This window comes from Coffea eugenioides, chromosome 5 (genome assembly GCF_003713205.1).
Source record: "Coffea eugenioides isolate CCC68of chromosome 5, Ceug_1.0, whole genome shotgun sequence".
Taxonomy (NCBI): domain Eukaryota; kingdom Viridiplantae; phylum Streptophyta; class Magnoliopsida; order Gentianales; family Rubiaceae; genus Coffea; species Coffea eugenioides.
The window spans coordinates 1,740,836-1,754,323 of NC_040039.1; the positions used below are offsets into that span (position 1 = coordinate 1,740,836).

The following is a 13,488-nucleotide window of genomic DNA, read 5'->3' on the forward strand; positions in this document are numbered from 1 at the left end:
AAGGACGGTTGCAAATTGTAAAAGTTGCCTTTCAAGATTCAGTTTAATGAAGTTGCTATTAAAGAATCTTCATTGCCCAAACACACACACCTGAGACCAAAACCAGTTCTTTGGCCCTAGAAACATAGAGTTCAAATTCATATCAACTGTTTGACCTGAACTGCTACCTGGGTACAATACATTCTACCCAAAAAAAAAAAAAAGTGTGAAATGCAAACCAAAACCAAACCAATAAAATATCTGAAAAGCAAACTGGTGAAATTGCACTATCAGACATAAGTAAACTTACTAAAATGTGTCCTAAGGAATTTTTTTTACCAATATTTAGCTTTCATTGACAATGTGTCCTCCTTTACAAAAATGTTCGAAAAATATTTGTCATTAGGGCAATAAAAGGTAAAACCCCTAAACAGATTTTAAGGAATTACTCTATTGACAATCAGACTACCAAATCATTCACAATCCACCCGCATCATTGAGATTGACCAAAATGTGAAAATGAGGAATAAGAAATGGCTAACAAAATATTCAAATAAAAGAAGTACATAGTTTATTGGAAGCGTGAATGCACATTTTACATTCTTGTTGTTATAAATGTCAGCTGAACATGAAAGTAAAAGGATTTACACAAAAGCATGGCTAAAGTGAGAGATAGTAAGAATGCAAGACATTGTGCTTTTCAGATGCAGACCTCAACTTCCACCATTACAGTAGTGAACACCATTAGTATGGGCTCCATTCTGCTTCATTTTTACCTCTTTTAAACCCCATATGCGTATTGTGCGATCATCACTAGCTGATGCCAGCATATGAGGATTCGAGGGGTTCCAGCTAACACAGTTCACCGTGCCAGAATGTCCAGGCAATGTCACAACTAGCTCTCCAGAGCTTCTATGCCATATATACACCTATCAATCAGGAGAAGATATTTTTAGCTCATCATACAGACACTGTAGCTATTTTATTCTGTATAAAAACATGATACCAAAAAAAATATTTATACAGAAGCATTAAACTCAAAACAAATTCCAACCCCAAACCTCACACAAAACCCTGCGTTGGGGAAGGTTCCCCCTCAGGCTTTAATATACGCAACAATAATTTGATGGCCGAAAACATCGGCTTAACATCAGCCACAGTTTGGTTCCTATTCTCCTCTACTGCTGTAACTCACTAACAGATGCAACATATCATGAAATTAAGCTTGCACATTCATGCTGAAAGCAAAAAAAAAAAAAATTGAAATGTGGAGCAACTGATCAATATACCAGGCAACACAGGCGTCAAAGCAGATACTACTTGGACATGACATACATGTTGACCTGTAATTTAGTAGATCAATACAGATCTTAGCTACCACACAAATACGTATATTAGCCCGGAAACTCTGCATCAGACATGCTCGTGGCCACCATTTCTTCTGAATGCCACAGCGCAGAGAGCAAACTCAGAAACCAAATAGTTTCATCACCCCGCCAACATCAAAGGAAAAAATTTTATTTGTGTGGATGTGCAAGAAGAGCACATCATTCACCAGACCAAAAAACACTACTCCACAGATTACTATTAAAATCTGCACTACATGAGTGCACATATATTACCTAGACAGCTATTAACAATCTACATCTCTAGGCTATATGCTCATGTCCACATAATGACATCAATTAGAAAATGCTGCGTCTCGTACTGAAGCACAACACATCTCAACAAAAGGCCAAAAAAATACAAGTCCTTTCTAACATTATCAGACAGAAGACTCTACCTCCTCAATGATGTATTCTGGCATAGACATAACAGCAAACATATTACTACATGAAGATTTTTTGAATGAAATACCACCCTCTCCTGTAATACATCCACAGTGATCCGATACCATGCCCCTTTTTGTTCATAATTCAACCGAATTTATATTATACGACATGTCCAAAAAGGCCAAGGATCCTAAGTCTGAAGATACTAGATTAATTGTTTCATTTTTTTAATTATTCCAAATGGAATAATATTACTAATTATGAAATACAATGTGTATGTGTGTCCACTGGGATCAGGATTCTAATCATTTTGGGATAAACGGAAGATCCTCTACACACCGTCAAATGTAAACTTTAAAAAGTCTTCTAAAGATCAAAATCATTAATGATCACTTTAAGTTGACGCATTCGTGCATAAATTATAATTCTCAAACCATTTAAATCTTACCAGTTGATTAAGTCATTATTTTGTCAACCTTTTCAGAATTTCTGCAATATCCAAGAATTACATATTAATCAGATGCTAAAGTATTCTCTTGAAAAATTGATTTCTACATACTATTATCTGATAATATGCCAGCTTGAGTATTTAACTGCTAGAAATAGATGGTAAACTTTAAAACCACAAGGCAACTCTCAATAATGTCCTAAAGCCAAGAGGAAATTTTCGGTAATCTCTTCAGGAAAATTTGATTCAGGTTTGTGAAACAAGTATCATCCAACATAAAGCCAACTGAATTTTTTAAGCAGCAACATAGACCATTATAAGAGGAATTAAGAGTAGGCAAGCTTCAAGGTACCATAGAAGTGGGCAAGTGAAATTTGAATTTTGAAAATATTACATCCTCCACCCAAATGATTCAAAAAAAAAAATCAATTTTTAGCCATATTGCACCCCTCCAACCAAAAAATAAAAGTTGTAAGATTTGAATTATGATCAACACTGAATTCTCATGAACATAAGAATTCAAACTTCTTTAGTGATAAAAACCATCAATTAAAACAAATCGAGGTATGAAAATAACTAGCCTTGTTTCGATTCAAAAGCTTTGACCTTTTGAGCTGTGACTACACATCAAGTTCACAGAATTCCAAGATTCCACATAATAAACAGTATGATAAATGATTTGACGTAAAATACCTGGGAATCCTCGCTCCCACTGGCAACAAATGCTTGCTCTAGGCCTCCAAAACAGGATCTTATGACAAATCGAGAACGCTTGTGACCTTTGTATTTGGCTAAGAGCCTCACATGTCCCTCTATATTCCACAGATGGATTTCTTCATTCAGAAGACTAACTAGTAGGGATTTACCATCCCTGGATAGTGCAAATGAAATAATAGTTTGATCCTCTTCAATTATTTTTTCAGCCTTGGATTCCCATCCAAATAATAAAATCGAAGTATCTTTACAAACAGAGACAATCTGTTTCCCATCACTTGTTATCCCCAAGTCTGACATCTTACTAGTCCGCTGCCCCTTCCAACACTCTAGCTCCTTCCCATCTATATCCCACATAATAAGACTCTTGTCAGCCAGTCCAGTGAAGACCGTTCTGCCATCTGGAGCCCATGAACAAGACACCACACCCAGACCTCCTTTTTCATAGGTATGGAGGCATTCACCGGTCGAAGCATCCCATCGTCTAACCACCTCTTCTACTCCACAAGTTAGGAGTTGATGGTCATCAGGGCTCCATGATATAAAGGACACAGGTTTCTGGTGACCAGCTAGCTTACGCTTCAAGGAGACTCGACCATCCACTTTTACCTACAAGGTAAGTTGCTAAAAATTTAAAAGCCCTGGAAGATAAAAAATGATAGAAGCAAAACATAGAACACACTGAGCATTGGTATCAACAAAGCAAAGCCTTCATGGACCAAAAGATTTATGAATCAAAAAATTTCATTATCAACTTTTGTATACCCTATTATAAGATGCAACTCAAATCTTTATACCCTATTATACAGAATCCTAAACAAAAAATATCCAAGTTAAATCCTCAACATATGTTGCAAATATTCCTTCCAAAATTCAGGTAGAACTAATAAAAATTCATTATTCAGGATGCTCATTTGTACCATCACAGAGCATCAACAGGTACAAAAATCCATCATTATTCTTTTTGACAATGTAAGCCTTTGCATGGATTACTACCACAGCTTTAGAAAAAAAATGGTAGCAGTACATGAAGATGAGACAAAGCTCACTTTCATGAAATTGTGACTTGGAACATTTTTTGTATTTTTTAAGCAGCTGAAAACAACAGGTTTCAAAATTAACATGAAAGTCAAAAACACTCAGCATAACCTGACTCCTATAAGTTCAGTGCAGAATCTCAACCATCCTTGTAATTCCATTACGGATCATACTGATGGATATAATACCATGTCCAGGTCATGGAATTACAAGGATGGTTGACTGCAGTCTGCAACATGCATAAAGAATATTTGTATTCATTGCCTCTGCAACATGCAGCCTTTAGGCAAACAACCCATACTTGCTCTGATCCTATTTTGTTAGTCAAGTTCATACTCCTAATCTAGATGCAAAATACTAACTAATATCCAAAGGTGTCTGGCAATACAAACCCATAAGCTTGATAAGATCGTAACAAATACATGCAATTTCATTCCAATTCAAATGCATAGAAACCATAAAACAATTGGAAACCTTAGCATCGTAATTATACTCATGGTCTCTCTCATGATTGGCTTAGTCCCAAGTTAGAGAAAAAAACCACGGACATTCAGAGTCAAAAGTAAGGCACTTAATTGACTCCTTGTTCTCTATTTTCACAACCAAAATATATAATATAAATAGAAAACTACTTAACAGCAGCAACCAACACATTGCAAATACAGACATGAATAACAACCTTATGAATACCAAGTCATACTCAAGAAACCAGCTCTAACAAGACAGGCCAGACTTGGGGTACTCATAGCACAACTTTAATTGGGCACCCAGCCACCAAGAATTTTTACAATTTTGGGCCCAGGCCCATAGTTGGATACTCATTCAATTTTGCTACGTCAAGCTTTGTTTTTGGGTATTCTTGTTTCCCATAAGCCCATGTGTTTCATAGGTTGTTTGTTCTGTTCCCAATTTCTCAATATGATTGAAAAATTTCAACGCAACATCCTAAATTATTAAATGGGCGTTAACTGCAGTCAAATTTTGAGTAAGAGATGTATAGATTTTTCTTCATGTAATTATAGGGTAGGAGCTCCTATAAACCTAGACAAATAGATTGGGCATTTGTCTAAAATTTGGAAATGTGCAAAAATTACTTCAGCTGCTTGCCCAAAGGAAAGAAAATGACAGTCCTCAGATAACACAAACCAAATAAAAAGAAGGTTTAAGTGATCAAACAAGGAAAGAGCTGCAGGAGAAGGTATTCTATTGCATGGGTGATTGTCGAGTAGCTGCTGATGAGTATTTGACACGTCTAAAAATGATAAATGGAGAAGTTCAAGTTGAAGAATCAGACTCCCAACAGATTTCACAATGCTGAGTTTGGAACAACTATATCTTCTTTTAAGCCATACAAATTAAATAACTAAAAGTCACTTGTTGCTGCTGAAACTTAGAATTATGTGATCGATAATGATGATATGAATGACAAATCTTTTTAAAAAAAAAATGCTCCAACCTATTCGGCAGGACAAAGACTCATGCTTGCAGCAAAAGAAAGGGATCAAACGCATATCTAGAAAGAGTCAATGTTCTTTAACCTGCTAAGCCTCTCGCTAACTGTAAGTAATTGAATGCAAGCCAAAGAGAGTCCAAACACAACAAATTGTTGTATGATGTAGTGCGAGTTCCATTCTATTGGAGGCATAACCAGATCTTAACGAATTTTGCTTTATTCAGATCATCAAGCACTCGCTCTAAGATATCTTACCTATCAAAAGAAGCTGAGTTTTTGGCATAGGAAATGGGAAGGTTCTTGCAAGATTATAATTTTGTTTTCATAACGTGCTCAGTACTGAAACAAAGTTGCATATGCCTTAGGCAGACTTGTTCACAAACTTCACTCCATGTCCACGAAAGCAATTAAATTTGATCTGCTAAAGCAAGACTATGCTTCATGCGAATATTCCAGAATCTACACTACTGTAACTAAACACCAGATGACTCAAATCTTTCAAAAGACGGGCATTTTGTCAATTACATTTGACAACGGCTTCCAAACATGTCATTACATGGTAATATGATATGAATTGCATAAAGAAGCAGCTGCAACTTCAGGTGCAACAAAACAAGTCTAAACGGTAGAATATCAATTCCATTGGCCTAGTTTGAGGTCATATGTTCAACGCATCTTATAGTTGTCACATGTCACACTTGTCAAGCCGTGAGACAACTTGAGCACAATAAAGGTTTCTACATAGCCCCTCCTGTGGTACATGAACCACAGCAAGATATTTTCATGGATTGTGTACATGGAAGGACAAATCCTGGGAGTGATTCTATGCAAATGGGAGTTGATCCTTACTCAAAAGTTGGTCACAATCAATTCCTTGTAACCTGCGATGCAGTAAATGTGGGCATTTTCTTCTTCAGCGAGATTCTATGGCTACACACAACAACATTGAAGTTGTACAAGATGTGCAAGATGGCAAAATTGTATCCACAAATCAGGCTAATATCAATAGTTTCTTGCCAAATAATGAAAGCAGAATCCACTTTTTGATGGTGCATGTGTCATTACAATAGAGCTCCAAAAGCTGAATCCAGACTGGCACCAGAAAGACAATGCTTTATCCTACTCATGCTGAGTTCTGTCAAATCAAGAAGATTTGATAAAAAAATGTTTTAACCTGATGTCCCAAACAGAAGCAAGCCATATCTAACATGGCAAGAGACTGGAGTAGACCAAACTCGGGAACTTTGTGAGCCCAACTTCAATAGGACAACCCTAGAGTTTTGACCTTTCTTTGCCCACACCATAATTCAGTTACTCATATCTTAGTCCTTCAAACCTCTTTTTCTCAAATTACTTCTTGTAAGGCTAAAAAAAATTATTAGGAATGAAGCTCTTTCAATTAAGCGGCCAAGCTGATGTAACCTCGAATTACTTCATAATGAAGAAAAACCAACAAATAGCCATGTATAGAGTACACCACCCCTATAAAACGAGATGCAAGAGACTGGAGTGGACCAAACTCGGGAACTTTGTGAGCCCAACTTCAATAGGACAACCCTAGAGTTTTGACCTTTCTGTGTCTACACCATAATTCAGTTACTCATATCTTAGTCCTTCAAACTTCTTTTTCTCAAATTACTTCCTGTAAGGCTAAAAAAATTATTAGGAATGAAGCTCTTTCAATTAAACGGCCAAGCTGATGTAAACTCGAATTACTTCATAATGAAGAAAAACCAACAAGTAGTCATGTATAGAGTACACCTCCCCTATAAAATGAGATGCAACTCAAATCTAGAAAAGGCTTCTCACTGAAAATTCAGTTTCCAGATTTATTCCGATGCCTGTCTTCTAAGAAGTGAAAAGCTTGTCTTACTAATGTGAATCCCAGTAGACCAAAGGTCCAATTGCTAGCTTCCTTCATTCTGTTCCTAGACAATTGCACTGAACACAGATTTCATCCTAACATCTTGAAAATTTAAGTTGAAGAAATGCTGCTTCACCAGCAATCCAATCTGAGTTTTTTTACCATATTTTTTTAAATAACCTAATGATATCTAATTAACACTAATGAAATTAAATATCCTTTACCAAAGAAAAGTTTATGCAGTTTGACAGATGAAGACCATAAGCCACAAACATATGCAACGGTGAAGAAGCACTAAACATATTTAATGTATGCAAGCATGGTATGCAGGTGAATCCTACAATCACTAAAACTTGAATGGAAATGTGAAAACAGATCGATATCAATAGTAGCTTTATATCATCAGTAAGCAGACCAAGTTACCTCCCATATGATAACTGTGCGATCATTAGACGATGAGGCTAAATATTGCCCATTGTGGGAAAACTGCAAAAACCACACTTCATCACTGTGTTCATTTAGTATCTGGGCCATCAAGAGAACATAGAAAGAATCAGCAATTTTAGACAAGACGCGCATAGAAATATAAGACCTTAGACCCTTATCAAAAAAATGATATATCTCTGTTCGTATTAAACACATCATAGTAATAGCAGGAGGATATTGAAAATAACATGAGTAGTATGCCCCAAATTTTCCCTTATCCCTTAACATATTTTAAGAGCACCAAGTTAACATAAATCTTGCCACCAGCACAAAACTAAAAGTAGCAATAATTCAATTCCAACCACAACTCTGCAGCTCCATTAGGTAAGAGGGGCTACGTGCCCCTAAAAGTCATGTTGTTATGAAAAAGATAAGGATTCATCAGAAAAACTATGCAAAATGGTTAACAGGAGAATTAAAAAGTAGTAGATACAGTATCAATCAACATAACATAGGCATCAGTCAGCAACACAAATAAGCAATAGTAGCAAAAAAAGAATTAAAAACAAAAAAGCAAGCAGAAGGCTACCCTTTAGACATTTCTTACTTTTGCTTTTTGAGCTATTTAAACTAAAAATATCTACGAACAAAATACATTGCAAAATATTTTCCTGTTGGGCTGCTTTGATTTTATGAGGGAAAAAAAATTAACATAACTTGTGTGGCCCACCCTACCTTTCCCGCTCTCCCAAAAAAAAAAAAAAAAAAACAAGGCTCCTTATTTGGTTTGCCAAGAAAAAGAACCATATGCTTCACATTAATTCAAAATCAAGATCGAAAAACTAAAGAACCATTGGTTATCATGCAAGCCATACTCATGATACTACTCCTTAGCTTTAAAAAACAAGTTGAGAATTAAATGGGTTCCATACTACAAATAGAGAACTAAGCTAATTATCCACCAATATCAACATGCAAGAGCAGTAGCCTGTTTCTCCTTGAATGATTCTGGCTGAATGTGGAAGCTTCTTTAGAAATGGATTTCTTTAAGTGGAAACCTTAAACAGAAGATTTCTCATGAAATCTAGTATGAAGCATGAATAATAGGTGCTTTAGTTCTCGTGTGAAGGAGGAATCCTACTACACTATCACTAAAAGGGGAGACCTTAAATGTTTTTCTCAGACAAATGGTAGGTAACTTGGGATAAATTACTTTACAACTTCCAGTGCAGGAACCGCAACAATATATGAAAGAGTAAATGGCCAATATTGGTGCCATTAATGTGCACAGAAAGCTTAGTGTCCAGGCAGCTATTATTCATTCTTTCAACAATAATAAAATTAGAACATGCCTGTAAAGTTTGAGAAGGAATATGGTCTCTTCCACACTGGTGGTCAGTAAGAAGTGACATTTCCTCGACGAACGAGTTGTGGAACTTGCAAGCATCCCGCTGTAGGTCAAGAGCCTGTTCAACAAGATGCACCAATCTTTTCTCAGGAATCATTACTGTTGGTGGAAGCAATCTTTGCAATTCCTCCAACAACTTTGACCTAGGCTTCACCGTTATAGTATCTTTACCAGAAAATCGAAAAAGGTCACAGTGTGATGGAGAAACAATGCACGAAGAAAGCTCACGAACTCTATCACTGTTTACACAAAGAGGTGCAATCTCAGTTCTCAATGTCTTCAAAGCATCCATGAAATTTTCTCCATCTAGAAGTTCAAAAAATTTCTGCTCCAAGATTACAAAAGATGCCAACTTAATAATAGATTCATCCACTAGACCAATTCTATGTAATGTAACTACACTTTCATCCCATTTGCCTTCAAGAACCTGTTGCATGAATGAGTTAACAGCAGATGAATGCAATGGTATCCCAGACTCTTCCTCAAGATGTGCCCCAGTCTTCTTGTATCCAAGTGAATATAATGCCTCAGCAATGATTCGAACAAATTCAACTTTCCTAACAACTCCTTTTGGACCAACGACTTCATCGTCCCCTTCAGATGCTAGGGGCCGAGCCATTAAATCACACGATGCACCACTAGCAGGCTCTCTAAGAGATGTACCGTTCGAAAGACCTTCCAATTTACAAGAGGATATTCTCACACGTTTTGAAGGTGGTTCATCATCCTCTACACCTCCCATGAAATGTACACCTCAGCCCATATATACTTAGATTGGACGAACACGTTGAAGAAGTCGAGCTTCAGATTGTCAGAAATCTATTGCTTAATCACGAAAATAGTCTCCTGCATGAATAAGAAAAGAAAATGATTGCAAAGTTTGAAAACAAAAAGACATTACATGAATAAGAGGAGAAGACATGAACAAATATACCAGATCTATAATAAATAAAGGAAATATCAGGTACCACATCGAAAAGCGATGGATATCGAATGGCATAACATTACAGATTCCAAGAACACATAATAGCAATAAGAAGAATATCAAACAGTCACCCATGTTGACCATACTACTACCTAGAAACGAAAAGTTACAATTATGTAAGAGATCAGTCCACCTAATAGATTAATGAATCTCTCCACCTCCTGATTACAGGATAAACATAGTTTTTCCCTGCAGTCCCTCTCTAGAAACAATTATGTATAGTCTACAGTAAGTAATATGGTACAAGAAAGTACAAATTCATCCCAAACCCTAATGAGGCAGTGACAATACAAGCAAAGGCCAAACTTGCAATTTTCAGGCACCAAGAGCACATTAGCCAGCAAAACCAGTTTAACAGCTTCGGTGCAGGATAAACCAATTGAGCATGTCTATCACATTTTAGTCCTGATGCTGGGTTACTCCCAGAATGATGAAACTTCGAGATGCAAGTACGGGAAATTTCACATTCCTGACATTTAACAATGGATGCAACTGAACTTTAAAGAAAACAAATCTGTTAACCCAATTAGAAATTCTTCTAATTAGATTCCTACTAGGAGGAATTTAGCACAAAACTCTGTTAAAAATCTCAATAGTTATTTCCCCAATATAACAATAGCTTTTGATAGAGGCAAAGGTTCTATAATATATAAATGTTGACATACCCAGTCCACATATCTGGTGTAACATCATCACCTGATTTGTTTTTGGCCCATTCATCAAAGGGAAGAAATCCATGTCCACAAAAATGAAAGAGCACAGTGGCATCAAAACCTAGGATGCCCAGACCAAAGCATGATCTTTTGAATAACTCACTTTATCACTTGGGCATTAGTACTTCGAAATGCACATCACCTAACAAATAAAAGTCTCTCAAGCTTGCAAATCATGACTGAAGGTTGTCCATCCAAATTGTTTAACAAGAGACCTGGATCTTACTTCTTTGAAATATGACCACATAGAATCTATACCACCAAATTCAAACTACTCCACAATAAAGAAATGATAATATGCTTCTGAGTGGTTCAAAATGGTGCACCAGAAAAGCTCCAACTAGCTCTGCCCAAACTTGTACAGATTGTAAGAAATTTCAAACATTTTGAAACAATGACCGTCTAGGAAGTGAGATTGTTGGCTCGAAATGGTAAAACTCAGAAAACAAGGTCCAGACCATTATGCTGTCCACAACCTAAAAATCCTTCATCCGTCACTGCACTAAGTTCCTCTTAGTAATACAACACATTATCAATAAACAAAATGGTGGTTTCAATCACAAAAGGTGAGATGCCTTCTTCTTAAAGTAATCTCATAAAGTTATATCCCAGTACATTGACACTGAATAACTGCATAACAACTGTAAGCAAGCCTCAGCATGTTCCATTAATAATTAAGGAAAGAAAACATAAAAACCCCTAACTCACTTATACTTTCACACCAAAAGTATATCATCAAATTAGCTGTACCAAAACGTGCAGTCATCTAACACACAAAATATCAGAGAGAATAATTCGCCTTTGATGTAAGCAGATGATCAACTTAAGCAACAAGCCAAGTAGAATACCACAAAATGTACAGTCATTTAAGACACAAAATTGAAGAAAGAATAATTCGTCTTTGATGTAAGCAGATGATCAACATAAGCAACAAGCCAAGCAGAATACCTCAGCACAACCATTACTAATACCAACTCCCTTTGAATCAGAAAATAATCACAACTGAAACCTTTATCCTAGGAATTTACATCAATACACAACTTGCAGCAACACCAACACCACTATTGCCAACATTATGCAGTCGGGTCTGCAACATTGATTCTAACAACTATGTCTTCATTTGACAACTATGGTTCCAGACAGAAAAAACAGAGCACTCTCCAAGGGTCAGTTTTCACCAAGAGAAAACTGCTTAGTGTCTTTAAATAGTCACAATCAGCATCTTGTTCATCTGATCATACTACAAGCAACAACCACTGATTACAACAAAAACAAGAATGTAAGCGTAATGAAACAGTCCAAGCTCCCATGTCCATTGTGCAGCTTCACGAAAATCATTAAAGGGCATTGCTCTAAACAAACTAGTATACAACACCAGAACACCACCAAATGCCAACAATTGAAATCCACAAGAAGCTTAGGAGGACAAAATGATAATCCATCAACAACAGCAACAAATATATTCAATTACAACTTCCTCGACAGTCCATATCCCAAAGAACAAACTCTGCTCCAAATGAACAAACTGAATGCCTAAGTCAAGCAACTCTCCACCCCAAATCTTTAAAGATAGTCAGAATTGCAAGTTCAAGTTCCCAATAGATAAAAGCCACTGAAATTAATAATCAGATTCCAAGAATCATAAAACCCCCAAAAATCAGCAGGCAAATTAATTCATTAGCATCAATCAAATCAAATCTAACCCTAATCAGGTAAGAACAAACTAAAACAAAAGCAACCTACAAAATTCATTCCAATCCAACTTCAAGAATCTGCACCAGTAGAATCACTGCAGAATAAACTGAAGAAATGGATAAAAATACAAAAATGAAATAAAAATTAGAAAAATTACCAAGAAAATGAAGAGATTCAGGAAGAATCTGCAAGACCCAGAAAGGGATTTGATGTTTCCAGATCAAAACTGATGGAGAAGAAGTGGGATTTTCCGGATAGAAAAGCAAAGTACAGTGAAGAATTATGATGGGGGTAAAGGTGTATAAAGGATAGGAGATAAATAGACCCCAAAAAGGCCCCCAAAAATAAAAGAAATGAAAAACTAAACCAATTTTTTAAAAAAATAATATTCCAATTTGTTTTTAATATTTGTTGTCGGTATGCCAATGCTACTGGCAGAAGATTAGGTGCATAAGCAAGCAATTTATCCTAAATCAAATTTTCTTTAATCAAAAAACAAGATTAAAGAAACTTGAAAATGAAGAAGAAAAAAGATTAATTAGGAATTGGGTTTTTCTTTAATTTGGGGAAGATATAGTTTTTGGATTGGATAGTGGGGTTGTGGGTGGTTTTTTGGTTTGTGTTGTTTTCCTAAGAGTAATTGAAAATTCCTTGCCAAGAACTGAGGTATGCAAATGCGTGGGGGAAACCAATTGGGATGGGTAAAGGAATGTGTACAGGTAAAGGAATATGGACAGCCTCTAGATTTAGGAAATGGGTGGGTCGGGGAGCGGATCGGTTACGTGATACAGGTCGATTTGATTCAAATACGAACAAAATTATAAGAAATTTTTATTGTAGTAGTAATTTGATTGGGAAGGTTATGAATCCTTTGATTCAATTAATTGAGTATGTTAAGAACATTTTTGTTGGTTGAATGTCAAATGGATGATTAGGTTGGTCCAATTATACGAATGTTTTTTTGTAAGCATTAATACGAGTTAACTTTCAAAA

At 36.1% G+C, this 13,488-nt stretch overlaps 1 protein-coding gene across 2 annotated transcripts; it reads right to left on the reverse strand.

Moving 5' to 3' along the window:
- Positions 1-506: 506 nt before the first annotated feature.
- On the reverse strand, positions 507-13,157 carry LOC113770102 (WD repeat-containing protein 26 homolog). 2 transcript variants are annotated; one of them, XM_027314462.1, is made up of 5 exons: positions 12,653-13,157; positions 9,047-9,948; positions 7,692-7,793; positions 2,893-3,522; positions 507-908 (listed from the first exon to the last, which is right to left on the reverse strand). In XM_027314462.1, the coding sequence occupies exons 2-5, from the start codon at positions 9,842-9,844 to the stop codon at positions 693-695; spliced, it is 1,746 nt and encodes a 581-aa protein (XP_027170263.1). In that variant the 5' UTR covers positions 9,845-9,948; positions 12,653-13,157; the 3' UTR covers positions 507-692. The 2 variants fall into 2 exon arrangements, with proteins under 2 accessions (XP_027170263.1, XP_027170264.1); XM_027314463.1 differs by lacking the exon at positions 12,653-13,157 and adding an exon at positions 10,753-11,297.
- Between the last annotated feature and the right edge of the window lie 331 nt (positions 13,158-13,488).

Excerpts from the sequence above, each read along its gene's own strand:
- LOC113770102 (XM_027314462.1), bottom strand. The coding sequence starts at position 9,844 with ATGGGAGGTGTAGAGGATGATGAACCACCTTCAAAACGTGTGAGAATA. Across the intron at positions 7,794-9,046 it reads TTCCTTCTCAAACTTTACAG|ATACTAAATGAACACAGTGA; the intron begins GCATGTTCTAAT and ends TTGATGGCCCAG. Across the intron at positions 909-2,892 it reads GTGGGAGCGAGGATTCCCAG|GTGTATATATGGCATAGAAG; the intron begins GTATTTTACGTC and ends CCTGATTGATAG.